This window comes from Chaetodon trifascialis, chromosome 22 (genome assembly GCF_039877785.1).
Source record: "Chaetodon trifascialis isolate fChaTrf1 chromosome 22, fChaTrf1.hap1, whole genome shotgun sequence".
Lineage (NCBI taxonomy): Eukaryota > Metazoa > Chordata > Actinopteri > Chaetodontiformes > Chaetodontidae > Chaetodon > Chaetodon trifascialis.
The window spans coordinates 12409092-12425809 of NC_092077.1; the positions used below are offsets into that span (position 1 = coordinate 12409092).

Consider the following 16718-nt stretch of genomic DNA (forward strand, 5'->3'; position numbering starts at 1 on the left):
CTGGAGACTCGTTTGCACTTTTTGTAATCAGTTGCTTTGTAGAGGTAAATTTAACCTGGCCTCGATATTATTCAGCTAATTTATGGGCAGAGTCTTGATGCCTAATTTCCATTTTTTTTTTTTTTTTTTATGTAAACTCAAAGCGCTGCCTGCATGTGCCTTTATTCCGCCACATGGGGGCGCCAAAGTTACACACTTAGAAATCCTGACGATAGCGGCTTCAGTATCCTCAAACTGCATTTAATGTTCACCACAGTTGTACTTACTGTACTTTCAGGGTAAGAAACAGTGTATAAATAATGTGTTCATATTACTTGCTAGGATCTACTGCCTCAGGACAAAACAGTAATGTTAGAAGAGTAAACATCAAGGTACATTAAAAACAAACACGTTTGATATGCAAGTTATATTTAATGAGTAATTCAGTGACAGGGATCAAGTGTAAACCACAGTTAGCACAGTCTGGCCTTGTAGTTGGAAGCAGGCTGCTAAATGAACACATTGTGCTGTCGACTGTTCGTACATTCTGGCTTTACAGACCCGGCATTAAAAAACAAAATCCAAAATAACATCACTCGAGCACTAAAACGATTCTACTGTTACTGTTTCTGAGGCAAATACATCCGTTGACGTAAGTGAGAATGTGATCACACCGATAAGCAAAGAGGGAAACGTCTGCTGTGGTTTCAGAGCATCAAAAACAAACATGTCTGAAGTGGGAACACACACAGCATTTGCAGAGCATGAAGCTGAACCCAGCTCAGCTTCTGACTGCATCCCACAGTGGGATTCAACTCACAGACAACAAAAAACAGATGTCTAACATTTCTGCGTCTCCTCTAGTTTTGGTTTGGCCAGAGTACATTCAGAGAAAACCTTTGTGCTTAGCACCAGTCTTAGGAAAATCACTACTCTAAATAAGTTTCTAATATTCTCTTTATGTTACAGGAAATCCTGCTGTGTGTCAACATGAAGCTACATCAGCATCTCCAGTGCAGCTTCACACCAGAGGTTTGTGGCTCACACACAAACTTCACCTACATTAAAGGAACAGTTCAGTTTTTTTTAACTAGGGTTGTATGTGGTACTTCTCCGTTGTCAGTGTATCACCTACAGTAGATGGCGCTCAGCATGCCCCCCGTGTGGAGCAGCAGCAAAGCGTATATAGCTATATTTAGTATGTTTTCAGTGCTTTATCCTGCTGTCACACAGCTCTTTCCAATGGGAGACTGAAGCAGTTATATTGTTCTCTCCATAGCCACCAGACTCCATTGACAAAAACAGTAATTTTACCTCTCAGAACACCAGAGCTGCTGACCTGCCGCTGCCTCGATACCTTAGTTTGTTTGTGTCATTGTGTGACTTGTTGGTTCTGAACCAACCCTTTTTAAAACACCAAAATCACAAAATGACACCAAAGACTAACAGATCAACAACAGCAGAGCAGTGACTCCTGTGTACTGCGAGGTAAAATGACTGTTTTTATCAAAGGAGTTTTCCATTGGAACTGTCAGACTAGAAGGTAAATCTGAAAATAATCTAAAAACAGCATACATGGAAAGTGATTTTGTTTTTTTTTTTAAGTGGTCCTTTTTTTTTTGGTGGTTGTATAAGTTTTGCTGCTACTCCTAATGGAGTGTGTGCCGGCTGCCATGTCCTGTAAGCAACATACTGACTATGGATAAGTACTTCATACTATCCAACTTCAAAAAAACCCAAATTACTCCTTTTAATTTCTCAGTTTAAGAGCCCTGCTCATACAGTAATGTGCCACAAGCTACTCCATGTCAGTTTAATTCCTGTTGCATTTTATTAAAGTCACTGTGAAGAATCCATTCATGTTTTGGCCTCTTGACTGTAAAGTTTACACCAACTGATGACGCATGCGTGCAGATTTCATTTCAGTGGGCTTAAAAGCCCCTGAAGCTGCGTGAACACCATAAAAATCTTTTTTGACATTAATGTGCTCCAAAATTGAAGTTATCACCTCATGGAAACAATCTTTAGCTTCAGAAATCTCTAAAAACTGGCACTTTTATCTTCAGGATAAAATTTTCTGTTACTTGTGCTCTTTTTTTTTCTCTTAGTGTTACGCTCATACAAATCTTATATGGATTTAAATCGTATTTGTGACGTGAACTACACACTTAGCACACTGTTCCAGCACTAAGAGCTAACGCCAACATTCAACATCAGAGCGGAGTCTCGGCTCCTGTAGGTAGCACTGACAACATTCAGTATGTAAACTGCATACACATATGCATTTCAAACTCAAATCACTGAAGTCCATCTATGCACGGTGAGTAAAATGTTCTGCTCTTTGTTTCAGCCACAGAGGGGATCAGTTAAAGACGTCTCCTTCCTGTGAAGCTATAAGGCGAGACTCCCCGTGATGCAAAGTGAAGAAGGATTCTGGCCTCAGTCCTTTCTGCTCCAGGGCCTCTCTGAGACGGACCGGCGGCTCCAGGTAGAACTGCACGAAGGAGGGACAGGGTGAGTGTTAACGAGCGTCCCCACACACAGGCTTCAGACAGGCTAATTTTAGCTCAGCATGTTTTTTTGTCAGGTTGTTAAACTGTGTGAGCTGCAGAAATAGTCGTGCAGCTTAACAAACAATGGCACCTTTGTTACGTTGTATTACCAGAACATAACAGAGCGTCAGAGCGCTTTTTATCTCCGTAGAGCTCGAGCTTTCATGTCGCACTCTGGGCTACTGTGACTTAGAATAGTGATGGAAAAATGTGTTGGTAACAAACTTAGTGTAGTTGTCAGTTTATTAGGTACACCACGCTGGAACTAATGCAGGCTAATCCAGCAGTCCTGCAGTGAATGCTCCTTTCAGGGAAGTCACAATGTTCAGTTTGGGTTCAACTGTCTTCAAAGAGATGTTGACTGAACCTCATGATCACTGTTGAGGCTGCGGTTTGTGGTGCTTTATACTGAGAGGTGCTTCTGTTATTTAGTCTGCCCTCGCTCATAGAAATGGGGTGGACAAAATGATAGAAACACCAGTCAGTATAAAGCAAACTAATTCAACAGCACCACAAACTGCAGCCTGCTCAATGATCATGAGGTTCAATCAACACCTTTGAAGACAGGTTCAACCCAAACTGAACATTGTGACTTTCCTGAAGGGAGCATTCACTGCTGGATTACACTGCATTAGTTCCAGCGTGGTGTACCTAATAAAACTGACAACTACACTAAGTTTGTTACCAACACATTTTTCCATCACTATTCTAAGTCACAGTAGCCCAGAGAGCGACATGAAAGCTCGAGCTCTATGGAGATAAAAAGCGCTCTGACGCTCTGTTATGTTCTGGTAATACAACGTAGTAGTGTGCACTTATGAGAAGTAGATGAACCTCTGTTTGCTTTGTTCTCCATTTGTTTATGCTTGTGTGTTCAAGGATGAGTTTGAGATTTGGGGAAATTTACTTTCTTGTCGAGAGTCAGATGATAAGATTGATGCCACTCTCACATCTGTCCATGCAGTCATCAACACACAGTAAAATGTGCTAAACGTTGAGGGAGCATTCTGCTGAAGCTCAGCGTTCATGTTAAATCACGATCCATCAGTAGATTGTGCAGCAGATGACATGATTAGCTCAGAATAAAGACTGGAGACAGGGGGAATGGCTGGCCTGGCTCTGTCTGAAGGTAACAAAATCTGCCTATCAACACCTCTGAAGCTCACTAATTATGTTATCTCATTTGTTTAATCTCTACAAAATGGTGTTAAAATGATGATTCGTGGATCTACAGGAGACGATGTGCTGGACTATTTGTTGGATGGTCAGTCATGTCTAGAGTGAGGTTGTCAGGAAGCCAGCAAAGACTCCAGCCAGGCCTTTCACCACCTTCCTGGAGTCTTTGCTGGCTTCCTGACAACCTCACTCCAGACGTGACTGTGCCCATCCAACAAAGAGTCCAGCACATCATCTCCTGTAGATCCAGAAATCATCACTTTAACACATTTTTTTTCTTTGAGATTAAACAAATGAGATATAACATCATAAGTGAGCTTCAGAGGTGTTGATAGGCAGATTTTGTTACCTTCAGACAGAGCCAGGCCAGCCATTCCCCCTGTCTCTAGTCTTTATTCTGAGCTAATCATGTCATCTGCTGCACAATCTACTGATGGGTCGTGATTTAACATGAACGCTGAGCTTCAGCAGAATGCTCCCTCAACGTTTAGCACATTTTACTGTGTGTTAATGACTGCATGGACAGATGTGAGAGTGGCATCAATCTTATCATCTGACTCAAATCTAAGTAACTGTGTCCTCTTGCCTCGTAGGCCAGAGCAAAGGTTCCCCAGTGAATGGCCACAGACTGTTTGGCCTGAAGGTCTTGGTGAATCTGAACCGCCTCTTCTGGATCGACGTGCTGCCCCTGCATCATATCCCTGAAAAATAAAGAACAGTTCAGTAATCTTACACTCAATGCTAATTTAGATGATTACATACAAAATCATTTTACACTTAGTGGCCACTCTATTAGGTACACCTGTATGATCTACTGCAATCCAATACATCCAACAGCTGCCATAAATTCTACCTTTCCAAAGTGGAAATGTGTAACTTGAGTTTATTACTGAGAGGGCTACAGTTAGTGGTGGAGATGTACTGGACTACATTGTATTAGTGAAGTGTTTCTAATATTCTGCCCCTTCCCCATGTTTGTAAATAGGGAGGACAAAAAATTTGAAACACTTCAGTACAATGTAGTCCAGTACATCACCACCACTGACTGTAGCCTTCTTGGTAATAAGCTGAAGTTAAACATTTCCACTTTGGAAAGGCAGAATTTATGGCAGCTGTATTGGATTGCAGTAGATCATACAGGTGTACCTAACAGAGTGGCCACTAAGTGTATATGTGTGTGTGTGTATCATGTACAGAACCTGGGCAGGTAAGCTCCGATGGGGATCGCTGCGAGGTCAAACGGTCCAAAGCGTCGTCCGATCTCCTGGAAGGAAGAGCAGTAGCCGGTATCACCAGCAAAGAAGAACCGGTGGTCCGGACCCAAAATAGACCAGCTGCCCCATAAAGACTGAGAGAAAACAGAACAAGACAAATAAAAACTGTAAAACTGCCATTTGTCTATTTGAATCATTATTTAGTAATCAAACACTGAGCTGTTGTATTTGTGTAGTGACATTACACACATCTATGCACTTATTATACAATCTGAATTAACCCAAAGAAAGCCATTAAGTGTAGAAATTAATACCTAAAAGCTAAAATCGAGGCAGTAATTACTAATAAGTGTAATGAATCATTACCTTGTTGTCGTCCAGCGCGGTGCGTTTGCTCCAGTGCTGTGAGGGCGTGCAGACAAACGTGATGTCATCATGACCCGGGACGCAGTTCTCCTCCCACCAGTCCAGCTCCATCACGTTCTCACAGCCCATCTTCACCAGCCAGTCCATCAAACCCAGGGGCACGAACCTGTGAAACACACGTGGTCTTACAGCATCCTGGCATACTCTTATTACTGCACTGTGGCAGGCCCTTCGGCTCTTACAGCCACAGCCTCCACCCGGTGAGTCAGATTAACACACATACCAGCGTAGCTCCCCTCCAAAGCGTGCATTAAGGCTGGCCACAGATCCAGCATCCAGATGGTCGTAATGAGAATGACTGATGACGACAGCATCGATCCTGGGCAGCTGTTTGGTGGGAGGATTAAAGAAAAGAAAGGAGTGTGTGATGGAAGCAGCCTCAGAAACAATGGGTCAGATACTGTGCTGTTAATTAAGAGCAAAAAGTACTAAACCTGTTCCACAGTGCACGGGGGCCCTCGGTACCTTTTGGGCCCCATGAACTGGAACGGAGAGGCCCTCTGGCTGAAAATTGGGTCTGTCAGAATATTCAGCCCGTCCATTTCAACCAGGACCGTGGCGTGGCCCAGCCAGGTGACTCTCAGACCAGGACCAGAGTCTGAGAGGTCGGGGTTCTGGACGAAATACGGTTCCATGACTGGGAGCTCATTGTCCAGAGCCTGGACGGTGGGGAGGAGAGAGAAAACCACATGCTGATTATCAGGAATACATCTCAATACGTCTTGTGACTTCGTCTGATCATACTTTTCAGAAGCGAATCATAATCCCCCTCTAACCCTAATAACAGAGTCACTGTCTTCTACTCTGGCAAATGTGACCCACGAGTTAACATGATTTTGCTGCTGCCTGCAGGATTTATCCTCAATTTTTTGGCAACACCAAAAGGAAAGGCAGCTGACTAGAGATTCTGCTTTTTGTTTCAGGAAATGCAACGACTCTACAGCGAAAACGACAAACTTATACACGTGTGGTTTACAAGGCTTCACCCAAACACACAATATATCTGACATATAGTGAAAGCTGCTTTTATATCCTCTAACTTTCTGGGTTTACACAACAAAACAATGTGCAATCTGTGCAATTAAGGGGTTAAACATTTTTCTACAGCTGTGTGAAAGCTGTTAAGCTCTGACTGAGCTCAGCGAGGTTTCCACCAGGAGCTGTGCTGTATTTACTGTGAGTCGACAGAGGGAAATGTTCCTACCGACAGTAACGAGAAATACTGTATATGAACTCTTAATACCGATCATGAGAGGGATAATACAAGAAAAATACATAGATCCGCTTAAACAAATGTGATACATGACTAACACAGCATAGCAAACCTTTGGTCTAATAATTACCAACCTCTTTACTAGAAGGTATATTGCTGTGATTTTTATCCAACAGCAGGAACCTGAGCAGGGTGGTGTAGGAAGGAAACCGCCATGTGGGCCAGGGATTGGTCCAGCGGCCATGTTTGTCCTGACAGGACTTTGTCACCTCCTCCTGCAATCAAGGAAAAAGTATAAATTTTCAGCCATTAAAGAAGGGCATTTCAAAGGTCAGGTTAACACAGCAGGTAGAGAAGTGGAGAGATGGCATGGTGAGGGAAGGAGTTTATGGAAATGAGGAGCTTTGAGGTGAGCTGAGGTGAAGGTGGAAGAGGAGAGAGGGTTTAGGGGACAGGAGGATGATGGGAAGTGAGGTTTTTACCTCCAGCCGGTAGTCCAGGCGGAAGCTCTTGCGTGAGCAGCGAGAGGAGCTGCTCTTCCTCGGGGTCTGAGCACCCGCCTCTCCACCTTCAGCACCCCTCAGCACTCCGACATCCTGCAGTGCAGATACAAACAATTAGCATCCTCCAAGAGATGTGAAAGAGGACGGGACACCATTAACCACACAGCCGACTTCAATTAAGACGTCATTTTATGCCATCAAATTTAAACTGTAGATGGTAAAATGTGGAGAGTGAAAAATGAATTTGAATCATTTTGGGCTTCTGGTGGCTAAAATCCTCACAGTGGATCCTCCAGCAGTGACGTCTGTATTTTGCTACATTGCACATGAACGTCGTCCTTCAGAGAGGTGCGTTGGGACTTTCTGCTGTTTCTGACAATTTCTGTCACAGTTGGGGCTGCAGAGCCTCTTTGAGCTCAAAATGTTTGAAGTTCGAGGAGCACATTGGGAAAGAGGGTGAGAGGACTGGTTATGCTATGAACTGCCAATGGACAAGCAAAGAAGCTGAACCAAGAGCAGACTGTTAAGGACTCGGTGGTGCACAAGGTTCAGAGAAGGACTTCAGAGACAGGCGAGGACAATAACCACAGACAGCGAAGTCAACAACCCCTGTGTTGCCTAGCTTGTGTGTGTAAAAACTGTGCAGCTCCCTTTGGTTTCATGTGTGTTTGTGGCTGCAGACACTGTGCAGTTAACTCTATATTGTTTATTCATCTTTATTATGCTGTTGAAGTGGCAGGTGCTTCATTTCTGCAGCCTGATATTGCTTGTTGCACCCGCAGCGGTGTCTGAAATGCATCCTCTTCTCTGATTAATTCTAGCGAGGTCATACAGAAGAAGGCTGTGGTATATTTATAACTGATAATGAGTGGTATGCACCAGCTGCAAAATCTGTCTATGTCTATCTGATGTGTAAAAACGGAGGAGTAGCCCTTTTTCACGGCAGACATTTTGGCATGTCATAGTCGGAAAAGTACGGGTGTGATCAATAAAACTGTATTCCGTTGAGATTAGCAGCAGCTGCTATTTTGCACGCTGGTTCGCTGGAATGGCTGACTGGAGCAATTGAATGGAGGTGAGGCATCGTTAACGTAATTAGTTACACATGTGCTCTTCCTGCTATGACAAGTCAAAATGTCTGCTGTGAAAAAGACTTATTTTCAGCTCCGGATGCAAAATTTGGCAGCACATTTGGCCAGCTAACAACAGCAGAAACACTTCAAAAACAAAACGGAGGTCTCCAGAGAAATATGCATCTCATTTCACTGCAAAGCGTTTCCCTCAAATAAATTAGAATATGCGACATCAGTTTTGAGTTGATGAGTAGGCTGCTTACCTCAACCAGGCTTTTACTCTCCTCCAGCGCTGCTCTACCTGAAGATGATGGCTTCTCCATGGGCTCACCACCACACCTGGCACATATTAACACAAACACAAACACTTTTAACTTAAGCAACATGGTTACAAAGTGCGCAGTGTCTCCAGCAGAAGCTGCAGCAGACATCAGACACTCCCATGAACAACTGAGTCACAACTTGGACCCCTTCACTGACTGCAACACTACTGCAAAGATAAGAGAGCACATTTAACGGCTGACAGTGAAACCACAGTTTGCATATGAGACGGAATGAATAATCAGACAGAGAGCAAGATCCGCTTCACTGTATTCAAATGACACCACTATCAGGGTGACATTTTAGTGCAAACACAGTGCACCAAATTCAGTGTCTAAACCTTGCTTCAAACCTAGCTGGATTTACTATTAGTGTCTCAGTTTTAACATTAATTTGCATCTCAAAATCCTGCCACCAGGAGAGATTACGCACTGTTTTTACTCTTGTGTAATACTGATTGCGAAATAATTGATGTGATAATGCCTGCATGAGTCCAGACTTATGTTTCATACTTAACTGTACTTATACACACATATTGCTATAATTCTGCTTCACTGCAGTCCTGGTGCATTTGCTCTGGCTGCTTCTATCTCAAACAACACCCACCTCACACATGGTGGTGCAATATTAAACTTTGAGTTCAGGTGCAGGTGTGTTTTTAGCAGAGCTGACTCAGGATATATATGAATCTCTTCAATGTCAGCCCTGTACTGAATGTGTGGTTAAAGGGAATAATCCCTTCTGTGGCAAAAGCTGCAAAACATGAGAGTAAATCTAACATTTTAGTTTCGAGGTACGAGAAGAAACACCTGCATTTACTTGGCACCTATGCGCTCCAAAACCAACAAGCCTAATCACAGCCTTTCCTCATCCTGCCATTATCCACAGCAAACACGGTGCAGCAGCACACACCCTTACTAACTACCATCCAGCTCGTGAGTGAGATCAGAAAATGCACTTAAGAATGGCCTCCACTGCGATATTGACTGAGGAGATTGGTAAGACGTGGTCCAAGATTGGCATAATATTGACGAGAGGTTAAGAGATGGACCATCTGTTATGCTGAGAGAAATCTTTGACTATACCAGGTCCACACACTGATGCAGTAATGCAACTCAAGTGCACTTGCCCTCTTTGGGGAACTCCATACATTAAAGCTATGGCGCGCTGATGATGCACTCTCAGGCTCATGAATGGACTTTAACTGCACACTACACACAGACACGGGGGACAACAATGGAGCTCTGTGGATGACAACCAAACAAAGATCTGTGCAGCCAGCCAGCGTGCCTGATGTGGACATATAAGCAACAAACAATCTGAAGTCTGCAGCTTTTCCACTCACTCTGTCTTCAAGTTAAATTAAATCTTTATTATCTGACAGGTTTGTCTCCAAGCACAGGATGAAAACAGTTAAGCATCAGCAAACAAATTAGCGTTAATATTGCTCTCATCATGACAGCCTGCCCATGAATTAGTCTAGTCCCCGACTCTTAACATCTTTAGACAGGTTCAACTATTTCCTGTTTAAAATGTGTGAACAGGACTTGACAGACAGGAAAAAACAGCAGCAATGCAGGCACAGGTACGCCATCAACTTTCCGGCCAAACACAGTAAAGAAATGTACTAATACTTAGCTTTAGCATCTTTACCTGAAAACTAGCAAAGCCAAAGGTGTCCCTTGGGGGAAATAGTGGTAGCATAAAACTGATTGAAAAGCCACAATTAGGCCACCACACACTCGCTGTCGAGTGTCACAGGCGTCCTTCCGAGCAACGAAACACACCAGTTGAGACTATTTTTAGACAACTTACCTGTAAACTTGAACGCAACAGAACACCACCGGTTGTTTCCTTAGCGAGGAGACATATTCGTTACATTTACGTTAGCCATATACTGTGTTAATGCGAGCGGGGTGACATTATTAACAGCTAAACGACTCCCTGAGCGCTTCCAGTGCGGTTTATCTTACATAACAGCAACGTATGTTTCAGGGACCAGCGAGTGGAAACGTAAAGCCAGCAGTAAATGCAGCTGGAGAGACGTGTTTCCACGGCAAGACGCGGGACTGAACTGCGGGAGGACGGTGGGGATCAGTCGGCACCAGCTCTGCTTCTCTGACGTCGGCGCTAAAACCCTCTGATCACGTGACCGCGCGAGAAACTCTTACTATGCCTGCAGGCTAAAATAAATAAATAAATAAATAAATAAATAAATAAATAAATAAATAAATAAATAAAAACATGGTATTTAATATTTAGAACAGTAAAATAATTATTTGTGCAACTAGTACAGGTAAGTGCATTTTTTTTTTATTTCACTGTTTCTTTTAGGGGAAGAGATTTATAGTTATAGTTTTATGAGCGTATTTTATCACTTGGTTTATTATTAAACTGTTTAAGTCAACTATGTCTTCATAAGTCATTTTATGTCTCTGTCTCATCAGCACTGACTGTGTCAAAGAGGAGAAACTCACCGTTGAAACGTTTGAATACTTTTAGAGATAACTGAGATACAGGACATAAGGGCTTTAAGCCTAGATGACTCTGTCTATAGATTTTCATACGACCAAAAGATGACACTGTGGACTTACCTTGAATTCCTCTCCCTGATGAGGGACACCTGGAGGGACTTTAACCCGAGCAGACAAACTACATTCAGTCGCCAAGTGTGTTTACTAAACTTACACACCGGAAACAAATGTACAGCCCTGCACAACACGGTCTCCATTGTCGCTCGTTGTATTTGACCATATTTGCTCTGGAGTTTTAAGAAAAAACTGCCATGTGACACGAAGTTGCATATGTGTCCAGCTGAAGGAAAAGTGTCCAGCGTCCGGATGCGGACAGAAAAAAAGTTGTTCGAACTTCCTGTAGGATGCTTTCAAGAAAACACGGAAATCTCAAAATAAACATCTTCGCTTTGATGGTGATGAAGTTTTATATCAAGAGTTTACATCCAAAAACATAATTCAATCATAAAAAGCGTCCTCTCAAAATCAGTAACGTTCAAAACTTGATGTGTATTTATATACTAGGGGTGCTTAATAGAATATACACTCACCGATTCTTAGACTCTGTAATATCAGGTATTATAGGTGGTACTTGAATCAGGGCAGAACGCTTCATCTGTTCATTTCAGTGGGTGCAAACTTCGTGATTACTTAACTAAAAACAGCAATCATACAATCACTGCAACCCCTGACAGGTCCCCTTCGGCTTGTTTAAACCATGTCACACCCAGTTAATTACCCAGTATGTGCACAGGTGAACTCTCAAGCAAACCTAGGCAGGATCAGGATTGTGAAACGGGTCAAACTCTGCGCCACTTGGCATGAAAGATCAGATCATATGACACAGATCGAAAACACCTGTCATTACTATGTGGGAACATACAGCACAATGCTCGGTGTTAATTTCATCCTGTTCACTTTGACCTACATGCTGCTGGTTGCAGTCCACCTGTATTAAAATCAGCCAACGTCAAACCCGATTGGTTGCAACAGAAGACACTTATACAACAGCTACTATGTATTTATTTTATTTAGAAAACCACAGCATCAGTAAAAACTACGGTTCTCACAAAAATGAGTATCTCACCAGGAAGGCATGGACACTGTGGGGAAGCTGGATAAGACTAATGTTGCAAAAACTAATCCTAAAAAATGACAGGGCATTTTTTTCTGGTCACCTCACAGCTGATCCAGCACAGTTAGAGTATACAAGACAACACTGGCTGATATGTAAAGAATTCAGATTTTCATTTTGTCAATGCACCATCTTAAGTCTTCTCTTGGCTGTGTAATATTGAGTGTTCACGTTAAACAAAAACACACAAAATAAATTTGAACTAAGTGTAATCACTAAATATGTCATAACAATGCCTTGTTTAAAAAAAAAAAAAAAATCACTTATGTGGTCTGGAAAAACACAGGTTGAGCCCTGCTGAATGATCACACCCGAGTGTGTCTGTCCATTCCTCAGTGCTCCTTATGGTCTCCGTCCTCTTCCAGTTTCCTGATCTCTGCCTTCAGGTGGTTGATGTTCTCTCTGCTGGCTTTTAGTTTGTCTTTCAGCTCTGTGATCTCCTGGCTGGTTCGCTTCTTCGCTGCTTCCATTTTCTCCTTAGTCCTCTGCTCCAGCTCACTGACTGCAGACACAGACGGGCACAAACATTCACGTTCAGTATGATGACAGCGACTCAAACTATGCTGCTCTTCTGTTCAGTGTTCTTGTGCACATACACTCTGTCTCATGCTTGTATGCTCCCAGGGTGAGTTGTCTGGATGTGGTCAGTAGCTGCTGCATCATGGCCGTAGGATCCTGAAAGATCTGAAAATTACAAAGAAAAAAGTTAGGTGCAGGTCTCTCGGACTCACACAACTCTGAAAATACTCTCAAAATACTGATGCCACATGGAAACATCAGTTTGAAGTGACATGCAATTAATGTCATTTAAATTACAGTAGATAACTACCAGTTTCATAGCAAAGAAGCACAGAAATTGATGCAGTATAATGGTCACAAGCATGAAAGCCAACGTACCATTTCATCATAGAATTCAGATACGACCGTCTTCTTCGGCATGGCACTGGAGTCTGACTGGAACAGCTTCAGCAGATGGTACAGAGTCACCTAAGACACACAAAAGCGTGAGCACAAGTCAACATGAGCATACATACAGAATGCATTCATATGTACGACATACTAATCACTATCATGTGTTATCAAGAGCTCACAGGTCTCTCATTGGGGTCAATGAAGAAGATCTTGATGATGATCTCAAACTCCCCCCAGCCCGTCTCTGTAATCTCGTATGGAGGCTTCGTCACCACTGGAAGGAAGAGGAACACAGTGAGCCTGACAGACTGATGAAGAGGCAGACGAGTCTGGTCACAGCTGAAGAAGCAGGATAAAACACCTGCCTAGATCAGCGGTTCCCAACCTTTTTTTGCGCCACGGACCGGTTTCGCGCAAAGCAATGATTTGCCGGAGCGGCATAGAAACGAATAAAAACATGTTATTGAAAATACAACTAACCATTACCCTGAATGTAGCTGTTGTAATTAGTGGGAGCCCTGCGCTTGTTTCTCTTCAACGAGAAGGCTTCATTGCCTCATTCGCGAGCCTGTCGCCACATATTACGCAGAGCGCGCTTGGTGCGTGAGAATCACCTGAAGCGATAAACCCGTATTTTAAGTGGGACTGCCGATATTGTCTCTTAAATGCAGCTTTCTTTTTCTTGGAAGTTACAGGCTCTTCATCTGTCTCATCATTTGGCCCTTTCCCCTTTCCAAAGAAGCTCTCCACAGACGTTTGTTTTTGACTCATTTTTGCTAGCTTGTGGTCTTACGTTTTGTTTTTTGTTTTTTTAAACAACCCTATCACGTGACCGAGACGACACGTTTACAGAGGCACAGGCGGATGCACCTGAATTTCAAAATAAAACTCCTTTCAAACTCTGGTGGTTGGGGACGGCTGCTCTAACGCAGTATTTACTGCTCTGACTTCCTGTAATTGTGATCAATATCAGTGTGTGTGTGTGTGTGTGTGTGTGTCCTGGGTAAGATGCCGGGTCAGATCCCGGCCCGGGTTGTTATCATTATTATCAATAATATAATTATTAGTGTGTGTGTGTGTGTGTGTGTGTGTGTGTGTGTGTGTGTGTGTGTGTGTGTGTGTGTGTGTGTGTCGGGTCGGATCCCGTCCCGTGTTGTTATTATTATTATTAGTGTGTGCGTGTCCCAGGTCGGAGCCGGAAATTTGCCGGGACATTGCCGGGTCGGTCCCGGAAAAATTCCGGGTCGGTCCCGGAAATTTGCCGGGACATTGCCGGGTCGGTCCCGGGAAAATTCCGGGTCGGTCCCGGAAATTTGCCGGGACATTACCGGGTCGGTCCCGGGAAAGTTCTGGGTCGGTCCCGGTAATGTCCCGGGAAATTTCCGGGTCGGTCCCGGAAAGTTCCGGGTCGGTCCCGGGTCGGACCGGGGTAGGTACCGGGTCGGATGCTGAAAAACTGATTCATGCATTTAATTCAAGCTGACTCGACCCAGCCATTATTATAATTATTATTGCCATTAGTGTGGGTGTCCCGGGTCGGATCCAGGGTACTGATACGGCCGGGTTTTTGATATTATTATTATGATTATTATGATTATTATTCATTATTAGTGGGTGTGCGGGTTAGATCCCGGGTCTAGATCCCGGCTCGGGTTGTTGTTATTATTATTATCATTAGTGTGTGCGTGCCGGGTCGGGTGCCGGGTCGGCCCCGAGTTCTGACCTCCAGAAAAAAAACCCACTGATATACTTAAGCTTATTCAAAACTCTGCAGCTCGACTATGAACCAGAATGAGGAGCAGGGAGCACATTAGTCTAGTTTTAGCTGCTCTGCACTGACTTCCTGTAACTGGTACTATTAATGTGAGTATGTTTGACAAGTGTACAGAGGCACAGGCGGATGAACCTGATTTTCAAAATACAACTTCTTTCAGACTTTTGATCAATAAAATGTTTTTTGTTCAGTCTTTGACATTTCCTTCTGACTTTTCTTGCATTCTAACCCTAACTCATATTTCCACACGTGTTACACAAAGGTCTGCTCACCTCTCAGTGGGTTTCCATAGCTCTCGTGCAGTTTGAACTGGATCTTCTTCACATAAGCAGACATATCCTGGAGGAGCATTGATATGCATTTACATACAATTAAGAAAGTACCTTCAACCTGACATGATACGTGGCTGTGATCATCTTTTCAACCAGTTACAGTTTGTCAGTGTTAATGATGATCTGGGCGTCTGACCTCATTTCTGTAAGGCTTCACGTAGACAGACCACTGGTGTGTGTGTCCATCCTCCTCTCTTTTTTTCCCGAAGTAGCGGGCAACGTTGCCAAACACGATAGGCTTCACAATGGTAACTCCCTGCGGATCACGGAGCGAAAATTAGCTTAATTTATGATAATTTGAATGAATTCGTGTTAAAATACTCCCAAACACGAGAAATAAAAAACAATAAAACACAGAAACCGCGGTGGATGTTACAAAAATATTCAATTATTAATCATAACCTCAGCCTGCTTTAGTGTAACATTGTGTTACCTTTACTCGTCCCCCGGAATCTGGACCAAATTCAGTCATCTTTTTGAACATAGTACGGTGGCAGGACAGTGAAGTAAATCCCGTGGTACTCTTTAGAGAACTCCTCTTGTTCCACGGCGTGTATCCACATTGAATAAACCTGCCATTTACGCATTTAAAGTACGTTTTAAATAGCCAACAATCTCATTTCGAAACTCCTACCAAACAACCGCCGGAAGTGTCGAGCGTAACATGTTAAGTTACTCGGTATGAATGCGATGTCAACACACAAAGGTTCCGCCTGTCGGAGGATATAGCATAACATGAATTATTGAATACATAAATATAAACACACACACACACACACACACACACACGCACACGCACACGCACACGCACACATAAATTTCCAAGTTTGCACACATAACACAATAAGATCCGTTTTGGCTTTCGTTAATTTGACCAAATTGTTTTCTTTGTTTCCAAATGTCGAGATGAAGGAATTAGAGATCTCTTTTATGGGCATTTAAATAAACTATTATATGACTATTTCTATTCATCATCAGTGCAAAACAATTTTCCATTTTCGTCACTCCTCATACGTGAATGCTGATAATGTCTTTATGATGAACAACAAAGCGAGTAAACACCATTATTTCAATTCTAATGTTTACAGATATTTAAGGAAATTGCTGACGATGACCCTCAATCAGATGTTACTCATTCTTCCACACTGGGTAAAACATCACTTCAGCATCTCATTACAGGATTTGGCATGACGTCAATCTAACAATCCAAACATCTCATGTTTTTCATCATTTGTTTGCACACCTCAACACTACCGACTTGGGACAATACTTTCTCTTAAAGTTTCCCACTGATAACTTCAGAACTTGTGGACCTGCAGCGTGCACAAAATAAAGCCACAAACCAAACTGAATTTAGAAAGTTTATTAGAGAAATGACCATTGGATTATTCTGGCTCTCATGTGCCTTTCCCAGACAGGAAATGCTTAACAAGAATAAGACACTGTTGGTAGCAGTACAGGATATGAACAGTTTCTAGTGTAAAGAGAACTAAATTCATCCCATTCATAATAAGCTACATGAGTTATAGACAATAGGAGATGAGTTAATAGCTTAATCTAAATCTCAACTTTTTGTACAAACTGTACAGCCTTGA

At 42.9% G+C, this 16718-nt stretch overlaps 2 protein-coding genes across 3 annotated transcripts; both read right to left on the reverse strand.

Annotated features, from left to right (window-relative positions):
* Positions 1-393: 393 nt before the first annotated feature.
* napepld (N-acyl phosphatidylethanolamine phospholipase D) lies at positions 394-11228 on the reverse strand. Of its 2 annotated transcripts, none has more exons than XM_070992372.1 (10): positions 10273-10603; positions 8400-8475; positions 7043-7156; positions 6695-6835; positions 5782-6006; positions 5571-5674; positions 5288-5453; positions 4907-5055; positions 4294-4408; positions 394-2473 (listed from the first exon to the last, which is right to left on the reverse strand). In XM_070992372.1, the coding sequence occupies exons 2-10, from the start codon at positions 8457-8459 to the stop codon at positions 2342-2344; spliced, it is 1206 nt and encodes a 401-aa protein (XP_070848473.1). In that variant the 5' UTR covers positions 8460-8475; positions 10273-10603; the 3' UTR covers positions 394-2341. The 2 variants fall into 2 exon arrangements, with proteins under 2 accessions (XP_070848473.1, XP_070848474.1); XM_070992373.1 differs by lacking the exon at positions 10273-10603 and adding an exon at positions 11052-11228 and having other exon boundaries at positions 401-2473.
* A 1125-nt stretch (positions 11229-12353) lies between these two features.
* yeats4 (YEATS domain containing 4) lies at positions 12354-15792 on the reverse strand. Its single transcript, XM_070992064.1, has 7 exons — positions 15557-15792; positions 15260-15379; positions 15064-15130; positions 13197-13291; positions 13003-13092; positions 12702-12789; positions 12354-12607 (listed from the first exon to the last, which is right to left on the reverse strand). The coding sequence occupies exons 1-7, from the start codon at positions 15605-15607 to the stop codon at positions 12438-12440; spliced, it is 681 nt and encodes a 226-aa protein (XP_070848165.1). The 5' UTR covers positions 15608-15792; the 3' UTR covers positions 12354-12437.
* Positions 15793-16718: the final 926 nt, after the last annotated feature.

Coding starts and splice junctions, on each gene's coding strand:
- napepld (XM_070992373.1), bottom strand. CDS start 11,188: ATGGAGACCGTGTTGTGCAGGGCTGTACATTTGTTTCCGGTGTGTAAG. Junction 5,675..5,781: donor CCCCGTGCACTGTGGAACAG/GTTTAGTACTTT, acceptor CCCACCAAACAG/CTGCCCAGGATCGATGCTGT. Junction 5,056..5,287: donor CCGCGCTGGACGACAACAAG/GTAATGATTCAT, acceptor GTTTTCTCTCAG/TCTTTATGGGGCAGCTGGTC.
- yeats4 (XM_070992064.1), bottom strand. CDS start 15,607: ATGTTCAAAAAGATGACTGAATTTGGTCCAGATTCCGGGGGACGAGTA. Junction 15,380..15,556: donor ATTCCGGGGGACGAGTAAAG/GTAACACAATGT, acceptor CGTGATCCGCAG/GGAGTTACCATTGTGAAGCC. Junction 13,093..13,196: donor TTGACCCCAATGAGAGACCT/GTGAGCTCTTGA, acceptor TGTGTGTCTTAG/GTGACTCTGTACCATCTGCT.